Source organism: Sorex fumeus, unplaced genomic scaffold (assembly GCF_029834395.1).
Source record: "Sorex fumeus unplaced genomic scaffold, SorFum_2.1 ptg000030l, whole genome shotgun sequence".
NCBI lineage: Eukaryota > Metazoa > Chordata > Mammalia > Eulipotyphla > Soricidae > Sorex > Sorex fumeus.
The window spans coordinates 1512949-1526055 of record NW_026606087.1 but is presented as its reverse complement, the minus strand read 5'-3'; the positions used below and the strand labels follow the sequence as shown (position 1 = coordinate 1526055).

Genomic DNA, 13107 nt, shown 5'->3' with positions numbered 1-13107 from the left:
TTTAAAATCATGTGTCAACTGTATCCCAATAAGACTGGAAAAGAGTTTTAATAGCTGTTTCAAAAAGTTGGAGGGAAATGGGCACTGGTGGAGGGATGGGTATTTGATCATTGTATAATCGAAACTCAAGCACAAAAAATTCTAAATCTACAACTGTACCTCATGGTGTTTCACTAAAAATAATTAAAAAAAAAAGTTGGAGGAGACAAGGAGAATGACTATACGGCTTGAGAAGGGATGACATCCTGGCTAGAACCAGAGATCCTCTCTGTTAATTGGATTTACCTAAAGAGCTTTTACTCAGGATTCCCTGGGTGGGGGGGGGGGGGGGGCATATGAAGTCTGAGCTTTTCAACCCTTTTCTTGGTTATAATTATGTCTCTGTCTCTGTATCTATGTATGCATTTACTTTATAATCATCTGTCTTCCTTCACTCGACTTTAAACCCCACGAGGTCAGGGACATATCTATTTTTGCTTCTCCTCGGTTATCCGGTTATCCCATGTCTTTGTTTAGGGACTGACACACAACAGGCACTCAAGAAATGTTTGTGGTTAATGTTTGCTTGTTTTTTTGTTTTTATTTTTTTTAAGATGACAAAACAAAAAGACTGGCCAAAGAGCTGAATAAATCTTTTAGCCTTTTGCTCCGGTCCCTTCTTGCTCTTTCTGGAAAAGGAAAGCATGAAGTAGAGAAAGTATTATGTGTACTTGCTATCTACTCTGACTTTAATATGAACTGTAACTCCAGCAGTCTTTGCAATCAGTTCTCACTTGAACAGATGCCAGGAAATACCCTGAAGTCAGCAGAAGGCTGCACCCCTCCTTCCAGTCCTCACAAAGGCAGTGTGCTTCTGCCCGTATTAGAGCAGGTAACTTGACTCCATTCATGAACTCAGAGTCCCCCAAAAGCACATGAGGTCTCAATGGCAACTCTGGGCAAGCTTCTGAAGGGAGGTTTTCACACGCTCCCTAAGCTCCTGGGTCACTACAGCCCTTCTACTATTACACTCAGCAGGCATTGCTGCTATGTGTGACAGAGTAACATGAGAGCTGGTGCACGGCATGACTTGCTATATTTAGGGGAGAGGAAATGGGCCATACTGGGGAAGGTCACAAGGAGTTTGTTCAGAAAAATGAAGCACCGCATATTTATCTGTCTACACAAGGGGCGCAGCACAGCACTATTTAAGAGCTTGGATTTTGGAATTAGGCTGCTTGGGATAAGCTCTCATATCTACCTTTAACTGCCATGCGCTCAATGTCAAATTGCTTAATTATTCTCAGCCTTAATTTTCTCATCTGTAAAGTGGAAAAAAATTTTTTTACAGACTTCTATAAGGTTCAAATGAGAAAAATGTATGTAAAAAAACTTAGCACATTTTCTGGCACGTAAATGGTGATAATTGTTTGCCAAAAACAATTTACATAGCCAAAAAGTAATTGATTTAAATCCAGCAAGAATTTCCATTCAAATTCTATTGAATAGAATTTCCAAAGATAGTTCAATACATTATGTTTCCCTACAATTACGCTTTTTATTTTTGTATTTCTTCAATAATCAATAACTCTGACAATGATTTTTAACTTAACCAAATACATTATATAATCAACTAGATTATTAGTATGACAGAGGCAACTGATTACATTTAGACCCATTACACTGTTAAGAAACCAAATGAAAAGGGATCAGTAACAGATTAAGAAAAGTGCTAAAACAAGAATAAGGTGACCAAACTAACTCTCGGTCTCTGAAGACATGAATATACTAAGACTTCAAAATGACGAAATTGAAAATTTAATGAATAGGGCAAAGAGTTGAGTATTTTGCAGTATAACCTTCCAACAAAATCAAGATGAACCAGACATGAATGACTGGTTTCTTAGGCCCAAGTATTTCAATCCTTACTAGAGGAAGAAACCCACACTTCTAAAGTGCTTATGCAAATGGTAAAGTCAGGGAGCTGGTGGGATGGTACAGTGGGTAGGGCACGCATGCAGCTGACCCAGGCTTGATTCTTGGTGTCACATCTGGTCCCCCGAGCACCTCCAGGAGCAGTTCCTGAGTGCAGAGTCAGGAGTAACCACTGAGCACCACCAGGTGTGACTCCAAACCAAAAATAAACAAACAAACAATGGTAGTGTCAATGTGTTTGCAGGATTCACTCTTCAAGGAAGATAGTGAGACACTTTGTTTCCTATCCTCATTATGCTTCCTTTCCTTCTCTTCCCTCTCCTGCTCCACCTTCCCCCACCCCAAACTGAATTTGTTTTAACACGTTGTCCCCTGGACTCTCATTAAACAGTAGTCCACCAAGTCATATTTAAAAAGCTGCCTCTGGAGACTGTCTAAAGTGCTTCTTAATTTCTGTGACTACCACTTCTTAGCACCAATACCAGGTATTTCTGCACTATCTGAAATGGCCCCAAGCTATCACCAGAAGCCATGAGCAGTTCAGATGCTGCTCTGAAGAGTCTTCAGAGGCCTTCAAAGGAGTAGGGTCCTGGAAGAAATCCTGCCAGTAATAGAAATAATAGTAAGTTTTTTTTTCCTTCCCTCCAGCTGAAGAAGGATTTTAGCTGGAACCTAAGATGGGTGAAGTATTGTGTTACTCTGAAGAGAACAAATTAATCTTCTCTGACTGGTGGGAGAGATTCTGCCAAAAGAACAGCTAACGGGAAAACCAGCCCCTACTCTGTGATGACACAGTAAATAACAAGGCAGCATTACTACTGAAGTGCTGACCTAACTCATAAATTGGACCCAGCCTCTGGGGAGCAATTTCTGCTGATTTGCTGCTTGTGCATTTAAAACAAACAAACAAAAGGGAAGAGAAGCGGACAGACACTGACAGTGCTGTGGGTAAACACACTGACAGTGAAACTGCTTTTCCCCCCCAGACTTGCCAAAGACTGTAGTCAGAGTTGGAGGCTGGGCCTCCCCCAAGCAATTCTTTATTTTATACTAAGTCTGCTGCAAACAGTGTGATTCTACCTCGGGTTCATTTGAGTTGGAACATTATGAAAAAAAATCCCCGTTTGGTGTGCTTTTTCTTCTTTCGCAAGAGTACAGGGAAGTGGAGGAAATAAAGAATCACGTGGCTCATTGGAATGCATTTAACTTCACATTAAAACTTTAACCTGGCACCTTAAAAGGGGACCACTGCGACTCATTTAGCAATAGAGGGTCTTACTCCTTTTGAAAGTTCTCAGCTACATATGAGATGTAATGAAACAGAGAACTAACTCTTTGCCAAGAAAATCAAGGTGGTGCTGAGGAGGTGTTCCCAAGAAAGACATTCAAGACCCCACCATAACTCAGACACGTCTTCAGAAAAGCAGAAAAGTTCAACAGAAGACCCACTCACCCTCTGCGTCTTCCGGCCGAGTAAGATCGATGACACCTGGGCCCAGCTTTCCATCTTCACCCGATTTTCCTGTTAATTGGGACCCCAAATTCTCAAAGCGCGTTCTTTCCTAGAGGAAAGAATAATCAGAGGCTTAGTCTATATTTCACAGCCGCTACTTTTCTCTTCCACTTTCTGTTTTGCTCAGAGGGCAAATATGTGTATTTACAAACATCATTGCTCACCCACTTGGGCTCAGAAAATCATTCAGGAAGACACTGCAGAAGCCTGACTGTGGCCTGGGTCGTGCAGATGGCATCCAAACCACAGTCTCTGTGAAGAAAGGAAACCTGTGACCAAAACCTGTCCAGGTGACACTGCACATTGTTATTGGATCTGCTCCAGTAATCTAACTGAGAGGTCCAAACTCAAAAGATACACATGAGGGAGCAGTCCCCATTAAAATACAAGGTGACGAAATTTAAGGGAAAGGAATTTTCCCACTTAGAGGTGACCATTAGTGATGCTGGGGAAATGCAAATCAGATTTTTAAGCAAGGGGATTTCAGCAGCAAATATTTCAAAGCAGGAGAATCAGAGGATGACACTGATACTAACACTCTGTCTAGGACTTTTAACTTCCTAGGAAGTGAAAAGGTGGACATCATTCACAGCCAGTCAATGAGTCAGGGAAGCCGGACTCCTGCCACTATCGGGGAGAAACCTGAAGATGTTTGCTTTGTTAACGAGTTCTTTTAGGAACAGGAGCCTGAATCATCACAGTGAACTGTCTCTCTACAGCTCTCAGAGAGCAGCAGAAGGCTCATTGACCATCATTAATATGATGTTCTTGTCTGCAGAAACACAGTGCATATCCCCTTCTCGCCTCCTTGGTACTAACCAGACTCAAACTTGGCTTTGTGTTGTGCTTATGAATGAATGAAACCTTGTTGTTCATTACTATGAAACAATATTAAATGTCATGTCAGCTTGAATTTACAGACATGAAATAGCAGCTTCCAGCTTCGGGAATGGTTTCTGCATGTTATACTTAATGCATTATGCAGCAGTAGAGTGCTGATTGCTGTTCAGTCTATTGTTCAATGACCTAGTTCTGTACTGAGCATGTTCGGCATGAGGCGGAAACACTACGAGTGTTCTCTTCTGTAAGATGTTTAGAAACTTGAAAATATTCTTAAAGAGCAAACATACAATTACTTGATAGAGGCTGTGTCTCATTTGTACAGTCTCACTACATTTGTGCTTTCTAATATGATTATTTTTGAATATCATTATATTTCTATAATTAATTCCCATCAGTCAAATTGTGCAGGAAGTCTTCCAGTTTCCCTTCATCATGAAATATGTTGAAGTCTGTACTGGAAGAAAACACAGCAGAAACCTTGCTTGAATCTAGCACCATTTCTATGAAGGAATTGTAACAAAATTATAATCATAAATTTCCCCAACTGGGTAATACTAACTAGGTACATCAGAGGTAGGTGGGGAAGTCTCTGAAATGCAACACTTATTATAAAACAGAATGGAAAAAAAAGCAAATTAAGTGTGGTTCCCCAATATCATCCAATGTGAAAACACTGCTGCACAAGAACAAACTAATCCAGATGCAGACCACAACAAAAAAATAACCACGAGCCACGTGGAAGATTCACACATTGGGGGTAGGGGTGGGGGGGAGGGATGGACAGCTGCTTTTAATCAGCCAATTTCTATTTTTGAGTAGCACTTTTGGTTGTCATGATGTAAAGGGAAAGAATTAAAGTAAAGATGAGTCGTCCAGGGAAAGCAAAATATTCAACCTTTGTTTTATCACATTGTTTCACATTTCAAGTATTTGCATGTGAATGCTTTTCCTATGTTAAATGCAAAAGGAGTTTTGATGTGACACCTGCAATCTTCTTGAAGATCAACCTTTAACTATATTTTCATGGGGAAAAAAACAACTTTCTCTGAAAAATCAACAGACCGTGTTACCTATCAATATGCATATTTCAAGTATCTTTCTAGTCATTCATTCTCTTTGATTTTTACTGGAAAATATTCTGAGTAAAAAAAATAATAAAGTTCCTGAAAGAATATCAATATTTTGACAAGGAAGGAGAAGAGGGAAAATTACATGCCATGGTTTGTAAAATTCTAAGACAACAAAGCTTACATGATGATAATATCTTTTCTTTTATAAAAAATGAAGTGCACTCACAATTCAGTAGTATCAGCTTGTTTTTAATCATAACAAAAACATTCAGAACATTCAACAACACATTCACAGTGCCTTTTGAAGTCAGACATTTTTCTGACTTCATTGAAAAAAATATCTGCACAGATACTATCCTTATAAAATATCAATATTTTGACACAGGAAGTCAAGGAAGAATATCCCACAGAATTCTTTTAAATAGACAGAAAATAAATCAATGATAACAATTGTTTCAGGAATTGGGCTGCATTTTATATTTGGTGATACTAAGTACTAGGGTCTGAGATTAAAGATGGGCCTTGCAAAGCCAGGCTACCCTTTGATATAATTTTCTACCTTGTCTCCCAGAAGATTTTCTTCTTTTCTTCAAAGAATAGCTTAGAATGGTTATTTGCAAGCCACATAATCATAAGATAAGAGAACTCTGATGTCTACAAGTTAGCTCTGGGCAGCTGAGCTAAGCAAAGATTTTACCAGTGAGCTTGAACTGGAGCCTAGTATACACAGGATGTGGACAGGGGCATAGAGAGAGGTTCAAAGATACTTTTCTTCCAAGAGGCTTCAACTTCAGGCCATTAAGTGACAGTGAGTATGCCCTGAAGCAAACAAATACTGACTGTGGTGGACAAGTTCATAACTCATTTTTTTCATGCACTTGAATTAGCTCCCAGGTAAGATATTCTAGAGATATAAGCAAACTATCCCAACACTAATTTAATCTCCAGACCCCCACCCAGAAAAATTTCCCCATCTGTATGTTGACAGTGAAATATGTACTTAAATAGTAATGTGATCAGGCACTTAACTTAGGAATTATCAGTAACAAACATGCAGACAACATAAAAGTAACTGAAAAAAAAAGTCATCTCTGCTGTTTTATAGGACTGTTGGCTAAGTGCTTTGAAATTATGATGTATGAGGTAGATGTTGCATATTAAATAAAGATATTTAAATGATAAAGCCCCCTTTAGTGAGAGCTGATGAATGTTAAATGTTACAAGCTACAAGACGGTGGCATCCATCATCTTCACATATTATCAGAGTCGATGACGGGGCAGCCTCACTGATGACAGATAGACTGCTGCATTATTATCCCTTATTTCCAGAGTCACTGAACAAACCATTCAACTCCTCAGGCATTATTTTTAACTTTGCATTAAATTAACAACTTTACTCTCTCTACCACAGCAAGATTGATCAATTTTGTGTTTTCATAGATAAAGAAGAGAGACAGAAGGAAAGAGAGAGAGGGAGATGAGGGAGAGAATGGATTTGGGGTGACTAAAGGAATAGAGGTTTGTTTTCATCTAGAGGGAAAAACCGACTCCCTCTAACTGGCAACAAATGTGAAATTGTGATATGGGAAAAGAACAGCTATGAAACAGTAAGCACACAATAATGGCTTTTCTTTGCACTTAGATAAAAGCTGAATTTTTGATGTGCACAGTATATTTTAATAAAATTTTATATACTATGTTTTATACACTTATTGGCTATTCCATAATAATGTGTGTGCTAACAGTAAAATTGCTCTTAAATTTATGTATGTTATTTATATGTTCCCACGTAACAATGCTTTTTGTTGTAAAAAATATTCTGTTTATTAATGTAACTTTACAACCACTGCATCCAAGATCCGTGGTAAATTAATGACATTTTTATTATTTTATAGTGTCATTAAATTTTTACTGATCACTCCATCAAATAGAGGCAGTAAAGACCATAATGTAAACTGGGACACTTAGATCAGGCAGCAGGAAGACATTCCATATAGTCTGAAGAAAACTGCTAGCAATAAATGATATTTATACCATCTTTAAGCATGTGAGAATACTTGGATAAGTTTGGCAAAACTGTTTCAGTAGTAGTGTGGATTGTGTACTTAAATAACAGTTTACTTCCAGTGAAACAAGCCTTTTTCAAACTACATGCAAGATGACTGACTAGCCATCTCCTAAAAACCAGCACATGAAATGTGATGATGTGTTGGGCACTCTCCCTTCAGGATTACCAACACAGACCTGCCTACACCATACCTCAAATGACTTCAACATGGTCCCCTTTTGTACAAACCGCAGTGGCAAATGATACAGGCTGAGAGAGGCTTTTTGTTTGTTGCTTTATAAACTAATATATTTCATTTGACAGGTATACACAGTGGGACAATGATGTGGTATATTTTATTCCAATGGTCTAAGTGAGAGGTACTTTACCAGCCTTTATTCAAAGCTTGTGTCTAAAGAATGGTAGAATATGAGGTCATTCATAGCAGTCACAGAACACACACCTAAGAGCTATTACCTATATTGCAGTTAAAATAGCTAAAAAATATAATTATCTCCTGTTAGTTCCATATGTAAAATACATTATAGCTAGGATTTTCTATACTTACCTCAAATAAATTGTTTATAGAATATTTGTATGTGTATTTGTATAAATACAAACATCCTATAAGAAGGCAAACATATTTTACACAAATATAAAGATTAAATAGAAATTTTCATGCTTGTGTAATCACAGATTTAAAGCCACCTATCTTCTATGTGAGTATTTTAGCAAGATAGATATTTTTAAAATAAGAATTTTGATTCATATCTACTAATACACATTTAAATGTCAAATAATTAAAATATCTTTCAAATTCCTAATAATCAGGAATTTCTGCAGAGAAGATTAACAAAGCCTTGCCATCAGTCATGTTTTGTGTGTTTCTGAAGCAGATTTCTAAGAGATGGAACAAATAAATGAATTTTTTTAGGGAGATTTTATTTTATTTTATTTTTCTGTTTTCCAATACTTTTTAAAAAATTTTATTGAATCACTGTAAGATAGTTACAAGCTTTCATGTTAGGGTTACAGTCACACAATGATCAAATACCAGTCCCTCCACCAGTGCACATTCCTCACCACCAATATCCCCAGTATACTCTTCCTTTCTCACCCTCCCCCTGCCTCCATGGCAGACAATACTCCCCAAACTCTCTCTCTACTTTTGGGCATTAAAAGTAAAAGGTAAAGGCCCTCCCGTTGATCATTGATTTGCTCGAGCGGGCCCAGTAACGTCTCCATTGGAGACTTTGTTGTTACTGTGTCTGGCATATCGAATACTCTCGGTAGCTTGCCGGGCTCTCTGAGAGGGGTGGAGGAATCGAACTCGGGTTGGCCATGTTGGCTGCGTGCAAGGCAAACGCCCTACCCGCTGTGCTATCGTTCCAGCCCTCTGATAATACTTATAAATGTATTATCAGAGAATCATAAGCGGTACTTTTGGGCATTATGGTTTGCAATATAGACACTGAGACGTTATCATTTTTGGCCCTTTATCTACTTTCAGCATACATTTCCCATCCCGACCAGTTCCTCTGGCCATCATTTTCTTAGTGATCCCTTCCCTATTCCAGCTGCCTTCTCCCCTTTGCTCATGAGGCAGGCTTCTAGCTATGGAGCAATCTTCCTGTCCCACGTATCTACTATCCTTAGGAGTCAGCCTCACATTATGTTCTTTTATACTCCACAAATGAGTGCAGTCCTTCTATGTCTGTCCCTCTCTTTCTGACTCATTTCACTTAGCATGATACTCTCCATGTCTATCCATTTATAAGCAAATTTCATGACTTCATCTCTCCTAACAGCTGCATAATATTCCATTGTGTAGATGTACCAAAGTTTCTTTAACCAATCATCTGTTCTAGGGCACTTGGGTTGTTTCCAGATTTTGGCTATTGTAAACAGTGCTGCAATGAACATATAGGTACAGATGTCATTTCTACTGTGCTTTTTTGCATCCTCAGGATATATTCCCAGAAGTGGTATTGCGGGGTCATAAGGTAAGGTAAGGTAAAGGCCCTCCCGTGGATCGTCGATTTGCTCGAGCGGGCCCAGTAACGTCTCCATTGGGGACTTTGTTGTTACTGTTTCTGGCATATGAATACTCTTGGTAGCTTGCCGGGCTCTCCGAGAGGGGCGGAGGAATCAAACTCGGGTCGGCCATGTTGGCCACTTGTAAGGCGAACGCCTACCCACTGTGTGTGTTATAAAATATGTGCACACGCACAAAAAACACATAACATTTGTCAGCTAAAACTAATAATTCATCAAGCTTTCAGTGCCCTCCTAATATCAAAATGGTGCTAGGAATCCTGAATTAGGGCCTAATTTTATTAATAATGTTCACTGCTCACCTCATCCCTGCAACCAACCTCTAGGCACAAACACATGTACCAGAAGTAGAAACAGGCAAGAGTGTCACTTACTTTGTACTATGTACAAGACTTCTCAGTGAGTGTTTCTCACATTTTTAATTAATTTTTAAAAAATAGTTAAATAAGTTTTTATGTATCTTATATAACTTTTAAAAATATCTTACTTTGGAAGTAGTGAGATGAAAAGATGTAAAGGTAAAAAAATATTCCAAAACATGTTTAAGTAGGTTTAACAAGAAAGTAGTCATCCTGGTCAGGGTTGGATTGGTGCTGAGCTACAGAAGGTCAATCTAATTACTATTACTCCAAAGGATTCTGCAAAGATCTCCCATAAATTCTCAACTTTCCCAATAATTTTCAAATGTACTCTTTGTTTGCTTAATAATTAATCACTATCATTCATTCTTTGAACTAATAATGCTAATCTTTAGTGAAAAAACAATGAAATATCATTAAAGCATATTAATTTCCATTGAATTCTTTTAGAGAATTAATCTCCTACTAGACACACGAAAACAACTCGGGAAGATAACTGAGATAAAATCACAAAAAGAGAGATTATGTTGGGGTGGTGGGTTCTGTGGGCACTGGAATCCCAAAGGAAAAAACTTCACAAAAGGAATTGGGACTCCTCAATCTAATCAAATAATAGCTGTTTGGGAACTGGATTGTGTCCTCTTAAAATTCATATGTTGAAGCTCTAACTCCATCTACCTTAAAATTGATTGAAGGTGATTAAATTTATGTGGGGTCATTGGGATGTATCCCAATCAAATCTGATGCACGTCTTTATAAATGAGGTAATTATTATATACAAAGAGAACAAGGTTGTGTATTCACTGGGGGGAAAACCCTGCATAAGGACACTGCCAAAAAAAAAAAAAACCAACAACAAAAAACTGTCCAACTGAGAAACAGCCAAGAGAAAGTTGTCAAGAGAAACAATTCTGCTGGTGCTTTGATCTTAGACTTTGAGCCTCAAAAACAGTGAAGAAAAGATATAATTCAATTGTTAAAGCCATCCAGTCAGTGGAATTACTTTATAGCAGCTGTAGAAAATTAATGCAATGGCAACTTCTGTCTCTTATGATAGACTTGTCACTGGTCACTAACTATTAAAATAATAAATTAATATGTATTAGATAAGAGACATTATTAGCCTCCAAAACAATTCTCTGAAAGATTCAGTCATGGATCTAGTCATGGATCTATTGATTTTTATCCATGTACCTATACATGTAATATATATATATATATATATATATATATATATATATATTGCTTTTTGGGTCACACCAGGCAATGCAGAGGCGATACTTCCAGCTCTGCATTCAGGAATTACTCCTGGTGGTGCTCGAGGGACCATATGGGATGCTGTGAATTGAACCTGGGTCGGCCATGTGCAAGGCAAATGTTGCCCTACCGCTGTGCTATCGCTCCAGCCCCAACATGTAGTATATTTTGAAAGAAAAAGTTCACCCATGAAAGCAATAAATAATGGTAAATGATTAGGAAATGTCTTCAAATTTCTAGAAAATCTGTATTTGAGGTAAGACATACAGTCAATAAAGCCTCACATAAACTATTCATATAACCTGTCAGGAGGCTGATATAAGACACTAAACCAAAGTTCCTTAGGTGAGTGAAAGTTTCTCCCAATTCTTTCTGTCTCTAGTGGGATGGTGTCCTGCAAGCACAGAAGCATGTGCCAGCTGAAATGAATTAATATCTACTACAGAGCTTGTGGATATGTTTTATGAAGCTTTCAAAAATACCCTCAAATGATATATGACACGTTTCCCCCAGGATTTGAAGAGTATACCAAACTAAGCAAGTTTTCTCCCCACACCCCTGGCAAAGACAACATCCTGTATCTCTCCTGTAACATATCCTTAAACTCTTGTCACTGACCATTAGGTAAAAAAAATGATGAAGCAGCATTAACTCTGAAGGTATGAGACCCTTTTAGGTTTGGGTTTCAGTAAATTTACGTTTGCCTCATCAGGATTATAGTGCTTACTGAACCCCTTTAACCAAATGCTTCTGTCTTATTCATATGGTTTTAATAATAGTTTTAACCAATTGCAAGGTTATTTATAAGTTTGCAACTCCCAAGTAGAGTTATAGAGTGTTCTGATTTAAACAAATCCAGTTGTGTGGCAGCCCAACTCTTACTTATATGCGGTTTCTAAATTTTTATTCATGTACAGAGGCATGATGCATATTTGTTCCCAGATATTCTACTCTTAACTATCTGTTTCAAAAAAGTCCCATTGTAAAATTATGTGAATTCCAATTACTATTGAGCATGACTTACAACTGGAGAATTTCAACTCTCCCAAAATCACCTGTGAAACTTCACTATTCTAACATTTGTCATTTGAACGGAGAATGCCGCAATAAAATTAACCACCAGTAACGCAAATGTCTTTGTCTAAAATGTTATCTTGAGAATTTCATCTGTTCAAAATCTAAGAACTTGATTTCTGACACTTATTAGATTTATAATGTGTACTTTTAAATAATGTTTGTGGAAACACAGGTGCAGTTTATTCAAGTTCAAAACATCAAAGCTTTGTAAAACAAAAATGAAAAATTTTTATTGAAATAAGTCTCCAATTTAAATTTAAGATGACAGGCTGATAAATTTAAAGATATTTTTCTCAGAAACATACATTCTAAAAACAAGTGGGGAAAAATGTAAGGTATCACCACTCCACATTTGTTTTAATTTATGAGATGTACAAAAATATCACATCTCCTAAGAGACTTTTCTATAATTTAAAGAAATATTTGTGCTACAAAAATAACATATATCTTTAAAAGTAAAACCAGGAGGGCATGAGAAAATACTAGTTTAAGAACTGTAAAGGCCTCTTCATTCAGTGAGCACAGACACCAAGGAGCGTATTTACTCAAAGCTTCACATTGGCCAGTAACAGATTCAGAACATAACCCTCTGTGTCCAGACTCTCATTCTCCGTTCTTTCCCCTCACCTACTTTCCACTCACCTAGTTTCACATGTGCTTTTGACAAACCATGAGGGTCCTGGATTACTTCATCTATAAAATGAGGGTGCTGAAATCACTCATCTCTGAGTTTTCTTCCAGCTTTAAAATCATATGATTCAAAAAAATCTGAGCAATTATTCAGAGTGTTGAGGAAATCACTAAAGACAATTCTTATGTCAAACATGTCTGCTAAACTATGGTCGTTTTTAAGCCAAAAATGTATTTGTGACTCTTGAAATTCGAGCTCCACCACAGGCAATGTGACAGAAGGAAAGACACAAGGGAAAGCAAAGGAAAGTGGTCGGCAAAATCAGAAGGAAAACATTTTCA

At 37.7% G+C, this 13107-nt stretch overlaps 1 protein-coding gene across 7 annotated transcripts in view; it reads right to left on the bottom strand.

Moving 5' to 3' along the window:
* The window catches only part of SOX6 (SRY-box transcription factor 6), a 662237-nt gene that overhangs the window by 38619 nt on the left and 610511 nt on the right, over nt 1-13107 (bottom strand). For all 7 annotated transcript variants that reach the window (XM_056115917.1, XM_056115921.1, XM_056115920.1 and 4 more), the window contains one exon: nt 3368-3476. In XM_056115917.1, the coding sequence (XP_055971892.1) occupies nt 3368-3476 (109 nt within the window). The remainder of the gene's footprint in view (nt 1-3367; nt 3477-13107) is intronic.